Source organism: Mastigoproctus giganteus, chromosome 2 (assembly GCF_048544385.1).
Source record: "Mastigoproctus giganteus isolate SK-2022 chromosome 2, ASM4854438v1, whole genome shotgun sequence".
Lineage (NCBI taxonomy): Eukaryota > Metazoa > Arthropoda > Arachnida > Uropygi > Thelyphonidae > Mastigoproctus > Mastigoproctus giganteus.
This window is the reverse complement of record NC_143576.1, coordinates 23929579-23947024: the sequence shown is the minus strand read 5'-3', so window position 1 is coordinate 23947024 and position 17446 is coordinate 23929579. Positions and strand designations below refer to the sequence as shown.

At 38.3% G+C, this 17446-nt stretch overlaps 1 protein-coding gene across 1 annotated transcript in view; it reads left to right on the top strand.

Moving 5' to 3' along the window:
* The window catches only part of LOC150089224 (furin-like protease 1, isoforms 1/1-X/2), a 553478-nt gene that overhangs the window by 383851 nt on the left and 152181 nt on the right, over positions 1-17446 (top strand). Inside the window, exon 7 of the mRNA XM_090388436.1 lies at positions 1699-1871. Coding sequence (XP_090244562.1) covers positions 1699-1871 — 173 coding nt within the window. The remainder of the gene's footprint in view (positions 1-1698; positions 1872-17446) is intronic.

Genomic DNA, 17446 nt, shown 5'->3' with positions numbered 1-17446 from the left:
TGCCCATTCCATCTGCATCTAGAGGATCTCATTATGTTCTTCAGAATCATCTGGTCTGTCAATTACTTCAACTCTCATTTAACTCTGCTTCCACCACAGGTTATGTGCTGGCATGCATAAGTTCTGAATCTAGGAGTCTTTTTATGCTCATGCCCTTTTGATAAGAAGCATAACCACCCCACCCTTTCTATCTTGCCTAAATATATGATACATGCCAGTGAAACTCTTTATTTCTGGGGTGACATTGTGTTTCCATTACTTATATTATATTATCATTAGTTGTCCTAACCAGGAGCTCAGATTCCCTCATTTTATCAGCTCTCCTGTCATTACTGTAGGCATACTTACATGTTCTTGTGTGTGGCGCCTCCGTAGCCAGGTGGGCAGGAGTAGCAGTGCTTACCACACGCTTCTTGATTAAACTGGGGTTTGAGCCCGTGACCACCAAATACGGAGGATGCGGAAAGGTCAGGAAATGACCACCGCATATGCCCAGAGCAATATGGCCTTAGTTGCTAATGCTCCTAAAAACCAAAATAACAACAACAACATGTTCTTGTGTATTTTAATACACTGATAAACTCCCTTGAAGTGATCTAAGTTTGTTTCCATAGCAGTAGCTTCCTGTTTGTGTGAGACATCACGTTTTGCCAATATCAGTTTTTGTTGCCACAAACAAGAATTCTTGATGTGTGCGCAAGGGTTACTGTAACTCCTATTATAAAATAAATGCATGTCTATATTACCCCTGTCTTCTCCCATAACTATCATTTCCTTTGGACCCTGTAGGTCTCCTCAGTTATACTGGCAAAGACCTTCGTTCAAGTGTATTCATCTGTACAAAATAGATTCCTTCTACTTAGTAGAGTGAGTCACACTGAAAAAAACTCCTCTAGAGCTTTGCAGATTCCCCAAAGTCTTCTTGTGAAACTTGTTATGCCCAGACTTGCTATGCTTCCTGCAGTGCAGTGGATTGTTTGCATCAGCAATTTCCTCTTCTTGCAGTGATAAGGACCACTTGCAGGCATGGAATTGACATAACGTTGTGGATTTCTTTTAGCATTGAAATTTAAACTCTGCTACTAGCAAAATATTTAATTTGATTTCCTTTTGATTTTTGTTAGAGAAGGATATATGTACATGCTGTACATTTTTATTTTAAATTTGTTGTTTTGGTTAAGTGGTTGGAAGAATGGGAAAATGACATGTACATTTACCTTAGAAATAGTAAAAATTTCCATTTTTACAGGTTTCTAATTTATCCAAAATGCTTAACTACCATAAACTCTGAATATGACATTTTATTTTTAAATTTTTCATAACATTGAAAACCAGAAATTAAAAAAAAAAAAAAAAAAAAAGAACTATTCAAAACTACTTGCATTTTAATATTGGGTGGGCCTTTCCCCAGCATTAAACCCTAACCTCAACTTCATTTTAACATGGGGCATACCCTTCCATGCCATGATGCAGATACTCATGCTATGGATTTCCACACTGATGAGTTATGAGTTATATTGCTGCTTCCATACCCATTGTAATTTGAATCATGGCAACATTTTCTAACATTTGTTTCTTTCTTTAAAGATTTTCTTTCAATATAATATCCAAGAATCTTATAATTTTAATGTTTAAAATATATTTTGATGGCAAAATAATTCCTAAGAAAAGTTATTAAAAAATCTTCTTGTGTTTTAGGAGTCAGAATGTTGGATGGGGATGTAACTGATGCAGTGGAAGCACAGTCTCTTAGTCTTAATCCACAGCATATTGATATCTACAGTGCTTCCTGGGGTCCTGATGATGATGGAAAGACAGTGGATGGTCCTGGGATACTTGCCACACGTGCCTTTATAGAAGGAATAGAGAAGGTAAATCACATGATTATTAATGATCTGTTCATTACAGTTTTCCTACCTGAGTTATCCCTTCATAGGTGGCATGTTGTATATATATCTACCCAATATTTTTTGGCTCGTTCATGAAAAAAAGTTTTCTCTGAATCCTCCAAGATAGTCTCCCTCTCAGAATCCTTCAAATTTGTATTGATAGCAATGAAAGCTGTTTGCTTAAAGTGGCTCTGTGACAAATGTTTATAAAAGTAATGATTTTGTTCTTCACGGTGTCTTCCAGAGCTGTTATTATTTTGGCCCAGAAGCAACCATTGACATAAGAAAATGTAAGAGAATTGTTCTCAAGTATTTGTTGATTATTGTAAGCATCCATTTGAATATATTTGGAATGATTGACAGCTTTATTTATGATAACATGTGGCACCGTCTTGCTAATGTTTACATGACAATCTACAGTTCTTATGCAATTGCATGGCCATGATAAATCATTGATTTTTCATGTAATATACACTGAGTGATCACTGAATTATGACCACCCCTGTGAAAACTGAATGCGACCTGTTGACCACGTGAGGTACGAGGGTGCACAGTGAGTCGACCTACATAGCATAGATAAGGTGTCAGTGGTTCAGTAGGTATTAAAATTCCAAATGTGATGGGTAAAAGGAAGGATTTATCTGACTTTGATAAAGGATAGATTGTGGTGTTTCGATTTCCCAAACAGCCGAACTGGTGGGATGTTCGAGAGCTGCCGTTGTTAAAGTGTACCAGGACTGCCGTCAAAATGGCCAAACAGCGACCTAACAGCAAAACTGCAAAGGTCAGCGAAAGGTTGATGTCAGAGGTGAACGCCAGGTCTATGACTTGAACTGGTGCAGCAGTGTTGAAGAGTTGACTACCCAATACAACATGGGCCAACCCGGAACAATATCTGGCATGGCTAGATATTGTTCTGATTCCAGCATATCGATTGGCCTCTGAACCCCCCCGATATGTATCCCATAGAGCACCTGCGGGACACTATGGCAAGGCATCTCAGGTGTCTAGATACACTAATCACATCCATACCTGCATTGCTAGCCACATTACACACAGCTTGGTTGGCCATTCCTCCCGAACGCTTCTGGCATCTTTTTGAATCAATGCCATATCGGATAGCTGCTGTACTGAGAGCAAAAGGAGGACCTATGAAGTATTAAGTATATGGTCATAATTCAGTGATCATTCAGTGTATAAATCTCTCAATTATATGATTTATGACATGGCAAATCATTAAAGGAAATACTTCCTTCATTCTATGTAATATCTGTAGATGAGGAGTTTCATAAGGAATGATTTATGCTGTCTCTAAGAATGGTATTAATATTGCTGTTAATTTTTTTTATGAAATAACTATTCTTATTATGAACAGGGTGTTTTATTTTTACAATGCATATGGTGTTGTTGAACATAAAAAAGGAAAAAAAGAAATATTCATATGCAGCCATATTAAAAACAATATGGGAAATATTAGGGGTGATCAGAAAATTTGGGGACTAAACTAAATTCTGGAAAAAGATGAAGCTTACTAGGTATTTAGTTAGATATCCTTTGAAGTAGTCTCCTTGACACCAAACACTTAATTTTACAACTTTTGGAAGCATTCCTGGTAGATTTCTGTTGGAACTGCTAATAGTTTCTGTGCAAAACATTTAAAGGGAACTTTAAGCTTGGGGGAGGGGCCAGAAATCAGAGAGAGCCAAATCTGGTGAGTATTGTTTATGGGGAACCAAATGATGGAGTGCTTTGCAAGAAATTGTTGAATGGAAAGTACCAAGTGTGCAGGAGTGTTCAGATGTAAGCATAAATTCCGTGAAGCCCACTTTTCCAGCTGTTTTCTTTGAACACCATCGTACATTTTTCACAAAACTGTTTTGAAATATTCTTCATTCATTTTTAATTATTCTTGATAAATTTTAATGAATAATGTCTTGTGAATCAAAAAATACAATAAGTAGGATATCCACATTTGATCAAGATTGGTTCGCTTTGGAGAAGATACAGCCTTTGACTGAGAGGGCTAGTCTTTTATTTCTGAGTTATAGCCATACACCCATGATTCATCACTACTAATGAAGGAAGAAACAGTCAAGTTCAGCAGTGGCATGGTGGTGAAGATAGTAGTAGCAGCAATAGAAAAAAGTATGTAAGAAAGCAAGCTATATATAGCATCAACCAAAAAAAAAAAAAAAAACCATTCACCCATCCGTACCCTCCAAGAATTTGTCTAGTTCTTCCTTGAATATATTAACCCCATCCACTTCCACAACAAGAGATCGAAACCTGTTTCAACAATCAACCACCTGTTGGCTGAAAGCAAATTTCCAATGACTTCTAATCTCCCTTGCCAAGAGAGATTAGAAGTCAGGATAAGCCCTAAAAGAGACATATCATCTTGCCTAGAAACAGTAGTGTCACCAAAGATAAGCATAGGAGAAGAAGAATCCTTTTTTGCAAAATATAAGACAAGACTGAGTTTTAGAAGGATTGAAGTCAACTAAGTTGTCTTTGCCCCACTGGAGAATTACCTGAAGATCGGCATTTAAGGAGTTGGTAGCAGATATTTGAGAAGTTGAAGCTGATTGAGCAGGGTGAGATTTCTCAAACTGGAAAGTGGAATACAATGTGCTATCATCAGCAAAACTATGGATAGGATTTCCTGTCAATCGAAGAAGGTCATTAATTTACAAGAGGAAAAGAGTGGGGGAAAGAACTGAACCTTGTGGGACACTGGCATTAGTGGAGAAGTTAGAAGACAGAGAGCCATCTACCATCACTCTCAGTGAGCGGTCAGAGAGAAAACTGGATAACCAATTACAAAAACAGTTGACAAAGCATAAGATGGAAGCCTTGTTTAGAAGGCTTTTATTCCAAACACGATCAAAAGCCTTTGAGATGTCAAGAGAAACTGCTTGTGTCTTTCCGAACTTTTTCATTGAATTTATAATAAATGGGTAACATAAGTCAGAATATCACCAGTGGATTGACACTGATGGAATCCATACTGGCGATGGTTGATCAAAGTTTCTAGATAGTCTAAAAGTTGGCAGTTAATTGATTTCTCCATTACTTTAGAAAGAGTAGAAGTAATTGCAATGGGACGATAATTGGATGGGAGGGATTTGTCACCCTTTTTAGGAACTGGCTGGATATGAGCAAATTTCCAAGCAGAAGGAAAAACACTTTGTAATAAGAAAGTGAAAAAAAGAAAAAGGTGGCAAAGAACAGGGGTAAGTTCAGGAGCACAGAGTTTGAGAACAAGTGGAGAAATACTATCAGGACCTGGAGCTTTCTTTGCATCAAGATTTGTCAAAATCCTTCTGATCTCTTTTTAACGGAAGACCACAGGAGACATTGAATGAAGCTTGCTGGGAATGGTGGGAGGTGCTTTACCAAGATCATTAATGCATGAGTTGGGTGAAAAATGGGATGCTAGCAGGTGAGCTTTATCCTTGGCTGAAGTGACAACAGAACCATCTGGTTTTGACAGAGGTGGGAGCAGAGATTGGCAAAAGTTGCACCCAATAGCTTTGGCAAAAGACCAGAATGCTTGGCTACCATTAGGGCAAGAAGCAAGTTTTCTACTCTTAGCCTGTTCAAAATTTAGTTTGGATTGATTAATAACTGCTTAAAATTGTTGTGAGCTTTGGGATATGCAGAAAATGAAACTGAAGAATTAGAAACAAGCCAATTACAATATGCAACATTCACTCTTGAACAGCCTTAGCACATTTATTGGAAAACCAAGGTTTAGATAAAGGATGAGATTTTATAGTGGAGTGTGGGATAAAGGATTACATTCCTGTAAGAATAATTTCACTGACACGATCTGAGCAAATGTTGATATCAGAAGTTTTGAAACAGTAATCCAACCAAGGAAACGAAGAAAAGAAATCTCGCAGGTCATCCCATTTTGCGTTCTTGTAATGCCAAACAACACGAGGTTGGGAATAGCCATGAGATAAAGGCTCCAGTGGAGAAGAGACAATCACCAAGTTGTGATCTGAAGTGCCTAAAGGAACACTCACTTCGACCGTGTACTTAGAAGGGTTGTTTGTGAGAAAAAGATGAAGCATGTTGGCTGTATGGTTAGGCTTGTCTGGTATTCTTGTAGGTAAATGAATAATCTGTGCAAAGTCATTAGTAATTGCAAAAGCCTCAGTATCTCGACTAGCTGGGTCGGTGTGACTAGAAAACGGAAGCCAGCTGGAGTTGTGAACATTAAAATCACCAGGGAAATTACCTCACTGTTAAGAGAGTTGGACTGGTGAAAGTCAAGTTGCAAAGAGAGGAAGTCAAAGAGCTCCAAGTGATTAGTGGAGTTGGGAGAACGTAGAGACAACAGATGAATTTGACACAATGAGGTAGAGAGATTTTAAACCAGAGAAGATCGAAAAGAGGAGATTCCAAATTACCAAGTTTCTGACAGGGAATATTAGAACGGACATATGCACAAGTACCACCTTTGAGGGGAAAGGAATTAGAATCATGCAGCAAATAATTTTGGCAACTGAGATGAGCAGTAGTTCCGTCAACCAATAACCGAGATTCTGTCAGAAAAAGTACATGGAGTTTGGCAGACTGCAAGTGGAACTGGACATCGTTGAGATTAGAATTGGGACTACGTATATTTGTGAAATGAACTAAGAAGTGTTTGGGAGGTTTAGATCTTTTCGCAGATAAGCTTACTCTATTGGCTTGACAATTCATGGTGTATTCAATAGTAAGAAAAAGTGGGGGGGGGGAGACATGCTGTATGAAGTAATGAAATTTTTGGATATTGCATATCATGGTAAGAATATACCCAGATCCTTGAAATAACGTGGCCTTGACAATGCCTCCCCACATACACACTACTCGGACTCCCTCTAGTCATTATCTGGCAGAGTAGAGGTTGCAAGATTATACACTAGCTGATCCGGAAGCCTCCTAAAGAGTTACCAGTAGGTTTGGTCTGGTGTACTAACTAGCGGCCGGACTGTGAACACCATTTTAGAGCTGTACCCTCGAAATGTAAGGAAAATTGGATCTCGCCATGATATTCATCATAACTTCAAAAGTCATCAGTCATACTGCATGATGGAAGAGATGGGGAAGGGTTGACCAGAACTTTGCTCTGGAGACTAAACATGGGTTCCACCACTTGAAGCCTCCAATAAGCAAAGTGGTGGTATTGCACCTTTTGATGAGAGTCATCTACTACCTAGTTTAATTACTCCATAATTACATACTAGCATAATTACTCCATTCCCCAGGTTCTTTGTTTGTTTTTTTTTTTTTGATGCCTCAAGTGTGGTACTATCCAATTGGTGTTGTTAATAAGGTTGCTCTAAACATTTAGCTTGTCCAGTCCATTCAAAGCCTTAAATAATTCATTCACATTACTATGTAGGTGAGTAGTTTCCACATGCTGAAATTTGCAGAACTGAAGTCTTTCTTGATATGAGTATCCTTTTATGCACCTCGCTAATCTCGTAACCCTTCTCTGCACCCATTTCAAGAGATTCACATCCATCCTAAAATGAGGTTCTCAGACCTGTTTGCTGTACTCTAGATGTGGCCTTACCATTGCCTTTTGTAGAGGTATAATTACCTCCATATTTCTTTTGGAAAAATTCCTGTGTGTCATTGCCAGAAGTCCCCATGAGCTGTTCTAGCAGCCTTTTTGCACTGCTCAGAGAACTTCATGTCTGACTGCATAATTATTCAGTTCCCCAGTTCTTTTGTTTTCTTTCCTGATAACTCAAGTGTGGTACCACCCATTTGGTGTGTTATTCTGAGATTACTGTCACCCTGCTCAGTACCTTATATTTGCTAATATTAAACTTGAATTTCCACTTCTCAGCCCATCTGCTAATTTTTCTAGATCTTACTAGATGGGTGCTTAAAGCATGTCATTGGAAATGCATTTGAATGACCGGTTTTACAGGAAGCAGAGGGAAAAAGTATGCAAACTAAATGGATGCTTCCAATGCCATGTTGGATGATGTTAGCTGATGTTCAACACCTGCTGATGGTGTTGGCAAGGGAGTCCAAGTAGTGTGCATGTAGGGGGCATTTTTGAGGCCATGTTATGTCAAGGAGCTGGGTATATTCTTACCATGTGTATGCCATATCCAAAAATTTCATTACTTCATACAGCATGTCAAATCTGCCTTTTCTTACTTCTGAATACGTCATGAATCAAAATAATAGAACAAACTTATCTGTGAAAAGATCTAAAACTCCCAAACACTTCACCATTCATTGATATACATGGTATTTCACAGATATACATGGTCTCAGTTCTAATCTCAATGATGTCCATTTCCACTTGCAGTCTGCCAAACCCCCATCTACTTTTCTGACAGAATCCCAGTTATCGGTTGATTCAACCACTCCTCATCTCAGTTATCCGAATTATTTGCTGTATGATTTATTTCACTTCACAGGTGGTACTTGTGCATATGTCCATTCTGATATTCCTTGTCAGAGACAATAATTTGGAATATTCTCTTTTCAATCTTCTCTGGCTTAAATCTCTACTACATTCTATCAAATTCATTTGTTGCCTCTATCATTTTCCCAACTCCACTAATTGCTTGGAACCCTTTCACTTCCTCTCTTTGAAACTTGACTTTATGCAGTCAAGCTTAATAATGAGGTAATTTTCCTTGGTGATTTTAATGTTCACAACTCCAGCTGGCTTCCATTTTCTAATCATACTGACCCAGCTGGTTGAGAGGCTGGGGCTTTTGAAATTACCAATGACTTCACACAGATTGTTCATTTACCTACCGGAATACCGGACAATCCTAACCACACAGCCAACACGCTTGATATTTTTCTCACAGACAACCCTTCTAAGTACATGGTCAAGGTGAGTGATCCTCTAGGCAACTCAGATCACAGCTTGGTGATTGTCTCTTCTCCAATGGAGCCTTTCTCCTGTGGCCATTCTCAACCTTTTTTGTTTGGCATAACAAGAATTCAAAATGAGATGATCTGTGAGATTTCTTTTTCTTGGTTGAATCACTGTTTCAAATCTTCCAATGTCAGCATTTGCTCAGGTCATGTTAGTGAAATTATTCTTGTAAGGATGAAATCTTTTTTTACGCACTCCACCTTTAAAGCCTTGTCCTTTATCTAAACCTTGATTTAATAATAATAAATGTACTAAGGCTGTTCAAAATAATAATGTTGCATATCATAATTGCCTTGTATCCAAACTTCCAGCTTCATTTTCTGCCTACCCTCAAGATCACAACAATTGTAAAGCAGTTATTAATCAGTCCAAGCTAGATTTTGAACAGACTAAGAGTAGAAAACTTGCCTCTTGTCCAAATGGTAGTTGAGCAGTCTGGTCTTTTGCCAAAGCTATTGGCAACAACTTTTGCCCATCTCTATTCCCACCTCTGTAAAGACCAGATGGTTCTATTGCCACTTCAGCAGAAGTTATAGCTGACATGCCTGCTACCATCCTACTTTTCTTCTAACTCGTGTATTGATCTTGGTAAACCACCTCCCAGTACACTCCATTCAATGCCTCGTGTGGTGTTCCGTCAAAAGGATGTCTGAAAGATTTTGAACAACCTTGATGTTAAGAAAACTCTAGGTTCTGATGGTTCTTCTCTTGTTCTCAAATCCCATGCTCCTGAGCTTGCTTCTGTTCTGTGTAGCCTTTCACTTTCTTATTCAAGGTGTTTTCCCTTCTTGGGAAACACTTTTCTCATATCCATCCAGTTCTTAAAAAGGATGACAAATCCTTCCCATACAATTATTTTCACATAGCACTTCTATCCTTTCTAAAGTAATAGAGAAATAAGTTAACTCTTAAACTATCTAGAAACCTTCCATCTGATTATTGATCCCCAGTTTCAATTCCATCTGTGTCGTTTCAATGGCTGTATTCTTTCTTAATGTTACCCATCTATGGACAATTCAGTGGAAAAGTTTGTAGAAACTCAAGCAGTTGCTCTTGACATTTCAAAGGCTTTTCATTTTGTTTGGCATAAGCTTCCATTTTATGGTTTGCCAGCTGTTTTTTTGTAATTGGGTATCCAGTTTTCTCTCTGACTGCTCACTGAAGGTGATGGTAGATGGCTCTCTGTCTTCTAACTTTTCTATTAATTCTGGTGTTCCCCAAGGTTCAGTTCTTTTCCTCTTGTATATTAATGACTTTCTTCCATTGACCGAAAATTCTATCTATAGTTTTGCTGATGATAGCACATTGCATTCCACCTTCCAGTATAACAAACCTTGCCCTGCACAAAGAGCTTGAACTTCTCAAATATCCACTACTAATTCCTTAAATGCTGATTTCCAGGTAATTTTTCAGTGGGGCAAAGATAACTTTGTTGATTTCAATCCTTCTAAAACTCAGTTCTGTCTTATATCTCACTAAAATAATTGCCTTTTCTCCGGCGCCTCCGTAGCCAGGTGGGAAGGAGCAGCAGTGCGTAGCACACGCTTCTTGATTAGACTGGGGTTCGAGCCCGTCATCACCAAATACGGGGGATGCAGCAAGGTCAGGCAATGACCATCACATATCCCCGAGCAATATGGCCTTAGTTGCTAATGCTCCTAAAAACCAAATAACAAATAACAGCCTTTGCTCCTATAGTTATCTTGAATGATTTCTAGGCAAGATTTCTGATTTCTAGGCAAGATCATATCTCTATTGGGTGTTATCCTGACTTGTAATCTCTCTTGGAATAAGCACATTACAAATATTGCTTCCTCTGCATCAAAAAAACTGGGTTTTCTCTTTTGCTCTTGGCATTACTTTTCTTCCAAATAGCTGTTCACTTCATACAAATCACAAATCCACCCTACCATGAAATATTGTTCCCACATGTGGGGCGGTGCCCCCAAAACCTCTCTCAGGCTTCTATATTTCATTCAAAAGAGGGCAGTTAGATTAATTAATGACTCCTCTCTAACAGAGTCTCTCCACTCTCTGTCTCATAGACATTGTTTCTTTTCTATAGATACTCCCATGGGCACTGTTCTTCTGAAATGCCTATAATTCCCTCTCTCTCTCTTTTCAAAAGCGGTCCGAACACATGCCACAATCAGCCAACATCCTTTTGCTGTTCATCTTCAGACTCACAGAACCAACTTTTTCTTCTTCCTCATCTATTCATTTAACTTCTATTTTCTGGAACAACCTTCCTTCATACGTATTTCCTGAAAATTGTAATCTTCAGAAGTTTAAATCTAATGTCAACAAGTATCTTCTTTCAGCTTCTCAACCTTCAACCCATGCATGGTACCAAGCACTGTAGGTTATAATACCTCTCATATTTGGGGATTTCATTAAAAAAAAATTAAAATAAAAAAATTAACTGGAATATTATATATCTTGTTTCTCCACGGGACTGATTTCCATTGATCCCCCATCCAGATTCAGTATGCCATTCACCATGTCAATTAACAATGTTAATTTGTTTTGAAAGGTTGGGGGGGGGCACTGTCTTTTTAAAATTCATGATATACAACTCATGGAAACACAATTTCCTTTAATCAGAGGGTGTTCTATGACTTTTGTTATGATATCATATATATGCATACAGTATGAATAAATATGGTTATATGTATGCATACAAGCAACTTCAATATTTTATGGTCAGCTTGTTGACGCTATGTGCACTCACTGCTCCTGTATAAAGTCTTGTACAGGTTGACCGTCACTAATTCGGCAGCATTGGGACCTGTGGGGTACCGGATTAGTGAGTTTGCTGGATCATTGCTGGTTATTTTAGCACATACAGTTTACCCAACAGCTAACCACCTCATCCTACCTTTAACACGTTGACTGCCAAGTTTAAGAAAAAAAATTCCCCAGGGACCAAAAATATTTAGAAAATTATTTGATTAGTAATTCTAAAATAAATATTGTAATGTCAGTGTTGTCGTTTTTTTTTGCTTAAAAAAAAAAAAAAAAAAAAAAAAATTTTTTTTTTTTGTTTTTTTTGTATCATATATGTGACCAACGTGGCCCAGTAGGTTACTTTATTTCTTGAGAAGCCGTCTCGGCCACATCATGTGACATTATTATGGCATACATATGAAGGTCGTTTGTGATATTAGTTTTTATTGAGTGCTACAATAAAACTAATTGCGATAAAATAAACTTTCAAGCGTTGCAATAAGTTTGCCAGTATTGTTAGAGATTTTGTGAAAACAAGTTCATTAGCGTGCTGTATTATTCATCATATTGTGTTGTGTTTTTCCGCAAGTTTGTACAAGTCAATTGTAAAAAAAAAAAAAAAAATCTAAAAAGGAATGGCTAAAATAAAATTACTAAAATAAGAAGAACTGAGAGAAATTGCTGGAATTTACAATTAAGACGATTTAAACTTCTCACAGACACACTTCCATCGAGTTTTTTCAGAAGTTCGACTTTACCCGTTATGGACAATGTATGGTGTTTGCACTTTACACCGTAAGAGGCACTTCCTTTATGCATTGAAACCATGGCTGAAGCTGAATGTGAGCAGGTTATAATAATAAATGCAGAAAAACAAGTGGGAATGGCTTGCCATTGTTTACGAGTTCGTGCCAACAGCTGATGCTGCAACCAACGCAACCAAAACAGTAGCGGCAAGTTGGTGCGCCCACCTGGGAAATTTGAATTTATGTTCATGGAAATTATGTCCGAATTAGCGGTGGAACCGGATTACCAGTGGCCGGATTAGTGATGGTATACCTCTACGTTAGTCTAATTCAGAAATCACTTAAGCAGTAATCCCTCGATTAACAATTGATTGGTTCCCCAATGATGGAACCAATCAATTGGGTATATTAGCATTAGTTGAGTCATATGGTGCAAGAAAGCAAGCTTATACAGCATCAGCAAAAACCCCTTCTCGTTTTGCCCATCTCGTCACGCCAAATGTTTGTCTAGTTGAGCCTTAAAATTTATTTAAGCTATCTAATTCCGCAACAGATTGAAGTCTCTTTCAGCAATCAACTACCTGCTGGCTAAAGGCAAACTTCCGCACATCTATTCTACAACTGTCTTTCCTCAATTTGAATCTATGTTCCCTCAGGTTCAAAATCTGAGCAAGCGTAAGAATCCCATTAGCATTGAGCCTGCTCAAACCATTCAAGACATTATACAACTCAATGAGATCACCTTGCAGGTGCCTAGTCTCAAGATGCTACAATTTGCAGAACTTAAGCCTATCTTGGTAAGCGTACCCCTTTGTTCCTCTCACCAATCTTGTTGCCCTTCTTTGTACTCATTCCAGCAACTCTACATTCTTCCTAAAATGAGATCTCCAGACCTGTACGCAGTACTCAAGGTGTGGCCTCACCATTGCCTTACACAAAGGGATAATCACCTCCTTGTCTCTGCTAGCAAAATTCCTACATATCGTTGATAAGACTCCATTACCTGCTCTCGCAGGATGTCTGCACTGTTCAGAGAACTTCATATCTGACTGTGCAATTACTCTGAGGTGTTTTTTATTCTCACAGTTGGTACGTTTACGTTTCTCTTCTGTTACTGCTACCCATATGCAGTACTTTGCATTTGTTGATGTTAAAATTTATTTGCCACTTCTCAGCCCATCTGCCTAACTTTTCTAGATGCTGTTGCACTAACATACTGTCTACTGTCATTAACAACCCTATCAACCATTGCATCATCTGCAAACTTGGACATTAAGCCTGATATACCGTCATTGATATCATTGATAAATACACAAAACAACAATGGGCCCATCATCGAATACTGGGAAACTCCACTAATAACGTTAGTCCACGAAGAGCACTGTCCCTTTATTACCACTCTCTGTTGTCCCCCTCTGAACCATCCCTTTATCCTTTGTAGCAACTTGCCCTTAATGCCATACCACTCCAATTTGCACAGCAATCTTTCATGTGCAACAGTATCAGAAGCTTTCCTGAAATCCAAGTATATGATATCAAAATTTTTTTTCCTTCCAGTTCCTTTTTGACCACATCGTAGTATCCAAAATTGGTCAGACAAGACCTCCCTTTAACAAACCCATGCTGTATCTGAACTATTACTGCAGTCTTTTCTAGATCCTGCAAAGCTTCTTTAAACAGTGACTCCATTATTTTCCTAACAGAAGTTAAACTAACAAGTCTATAATTATTTGTGTCACCCTTTATGAATTGGGGATACATGTGCACATCTGCAGTCCATGGGGATCTCCACTGAATCTAAAGATGCTCTCATAATTATGGCTAAGGGTTTGCTTACACCCCTTGCTGCCTCCTTCAGTATAAAGTGATAGATTCTATTCTCAAGTGCTTTTTTATGTTTAACTTTAATAATTTCTTCTCTACTTTGCTCTCCGTTATTACAAAATCATTATTCTGGTAGAGTTTAGTAAACTTTTATCCTTCCCTTCCTTACAGAATTCCTCATGTGTGAATGTAGATGAAAATAGCCATTCAGTTTGTCAGCTATCTGAGTAGGATCATCAACAGTTGAACCATCGATATCAAGTGGACTAATCTGATTCATCCCCTTTCTTCTAGAGATTACATAAGAAAAGAAGTCTTTGTTGTTTTTCTTTGCATCCTTTGCCAAGGATTTATCATAATCAGCCCTTCTCTTGCCTAACCTCATTTGTGACTTGATTATTAACTAGGTTATATCTATGATAGGCTTCAGTGTCGTGTGATACTTTTTATGCATCCCATGCATTTTTCTTCTGTGCCACGAGCCTCGTTAGTTCATCTAACATCCATTTAGGTCTAAATCTCGAATAGTATTTCTTAGTTGATATGAAAAGCCTAGTAGCTTCCAAGACTAATTCCTTGAATGCTTCCCATTTAGAATTCACTCTTTTTAACATCACTTGATCCCACAGTATAGAATTTAAAAACTGTCTGAGACCACTGTAGTCACCTTTACGAAAGCAAAACCATTCCCTTAACCTTTAATGGTAGTTACATCTTTAAGTAAATCCCACATCAATACACTATGATCACTGTCACCTAGTGGTTTCTTTATCTGCAAATTCTTAATGCTTGAATAATCATTGCTGATAATCAGATCAAGAGTATTACTCCTCTGGTTGCCCCTCAAACATGTTAATGTGGAAAACAATCCTCCAATAAATCGAAAAAAGTCTTGTTAGCGTGCGAGTGACCAACCCACAAGTTCCAGTCAATATCTGGAAAGTTAAAATCCCCATTACAAGACATCCTGATTTACTGTCCTAATCAATTTTTCCACACAATTGTTCATTGTACTCATCAGAGTCATTAGGCCTATAACACACTCCTACTCTCATTTTCCCTTTCCCAGTGCTTATGTCACACCATACTGACTCAGTATTTCACCAATGTCAACTGGATGCACTTTCTTAGATTTTGTGTTTCTTAACTAACAGCATAACCCCTCCTCCCTTCCTACCCTGTCTATCCTTTCTATATAAATTGTACTCCCCAAATTCCAATTCTGCACTGCTTATATCTGTGTGACACCATGTCTCTGATATCCCAGCAATATCTGCCTTGACCAGCCCTTCAAATGCATCAAATTTATTTAATATACTTGTAGCATTGTGTACATGCAAGTATATATGCACCTGTTCTTACTCTTAGTTACCCTAACAGAGCCCATGCATTTACTGGTTTCATGATGACTTCCAACAGTTCTTGAAATCCCTAGCAACTTGCTCTCTAAGCTTCTGCTCATTCTGGTCAGAGTGAAGAAACGCTTTTACCTCTGTAGCTACTGTTAAGCTTTTAGTCTGTGAATCCATTTCATAATTTGAAATATATGTTAAAAGCCTAATTCATTCCAAGACCATCAGGACTTGAACTTTTTCTCAAAAATCCATATTTTTTTAATAGAGTACTGTACAATATTGAACAATTGATATTGAAATAAATATTTAGGCAAACACTGATAAATACATAAGTAATTAATACAGTAAGTTGATGAAAAAATTCTTATATTTTTTTAACAATCATTACTTAACTTTATTGCTCTTTTTGTGTTTTTAAATTATTTTTTGCTTTCATTGCACAATAAGAAGTTAGACTTCTAATTGTGCAAAAAATTGGTTACGCTTTAAGAGTCTAAGTTACACTTAAGTTATGTTTCTCTGGCAAAACACCAGTTAAGATAAGTAGTCATTGAGTGATTGCACTATTAGCAGCTAGCCCTATAGTATTGAATGTTATCATAACTGCTAATATTTTACTTCTAGAAGCTAGATCTTGTAATTCAGCTTTCATATACTTAAACTTTTGTGCATGAAATTGTATTGTGGCATAACTATAGGACTCTCATTTGTCTGTGAATATTGCTGTTTTTGGATATTGTTAACTTTCGATGTAATAGCATTTTATGGTGCAGTGCCTTTTTATCTTAGATTACTTTATTCTAGCTAACTTCAACTTGCAAAGCAAGATTTTTTATAGATTTATTAAATGACTACACCATCAAGTTAGAGAGACATTGAGAGAAAGCAGTACTCATTCTGATTATCAGCATTGACTTTTTGTGTATTAGAAATCTCCAGATAAAGGAACCAAAAGGTGGCAATGATCACAGTTTGTTAATGGTGGATCTACTTAAAGATATAATTACTGTCAATGGTAAAGCAGGTATAAGGTATGTTCGTGTCGGACGGCACCTGGGATTTCTCCCATCTCCGCGTGTGTTTCGCTGTATCGAGGACAGTACGCTTGAAAGCCAGAGACTTGAAAGTGTGTGGGCAGTGTCTGTGCAGTGTGATATGTTGTACCCATTGTTTATCCGGCTTATTGGCCGCCAGGCCCCTAGTGGAGCCCAACGTTGCCCATACCCTGCCACGTGGAGTCTAGCCGGGTGTATCCAGTATCACAACAAATTGCTCTGGCAGGTCCTGCCACCTAGTTTCCTGGGATTTCAGTGGCTAGGACCTATTTAAAAAAAAAAAAAATTTTTTTTTGGACATTAATGCTTAATGGGATTGCTGTTAGGAAATCACTGGTTGGGGTTGAACGCTAAAGAGATGTGTTAAAGGCCAAATAGGTCGGGCAAAATTTTGATGTTATTAAATTTAGACATGTGAAGCTATACGCTAGCTAATAGTGTTAGTTGTCTTAGAGATTTACAGGAAACCGGTAGAATTTAGACGTTGATTAGAATTTGGCGGCATTGTTAAGGGTGTACTTCGGTTGATTTAGTTAGAGAGGGAGGGAGACTGAAGACTGGGGGGAAAAGAGATAGAAGAATAGGAACGATAGAGTAGGCATCCCCAAAGAGGTCAGTGGAGACGAGCTCCACCAGGCGAAGTATGGGGGGGGGGGGTAGGCAGGGAGGAGAGGAGACAGAGATCCGTCGCCTCCCTCCCCTGCCTGGTGATGGGGTTTTAAAGGGAACCAGGTTAGAGTTACCCAGTTCAGATCGCCGTTGGCAGCAAAGCCGCAGAATGTCTTCGTCGGTGTCATGTCCAAGGAGTGTCGAAACCGGTATGAGGGTTAATCTGCCCATTCCGCTCCGGGGGTGGGATATGTTAGCTGGCAGTGGGGAACCCACCAGGCAAGGGGGTGGGAGAGACACACATTTACTTCATTCATAATCTGCATTCTCACTG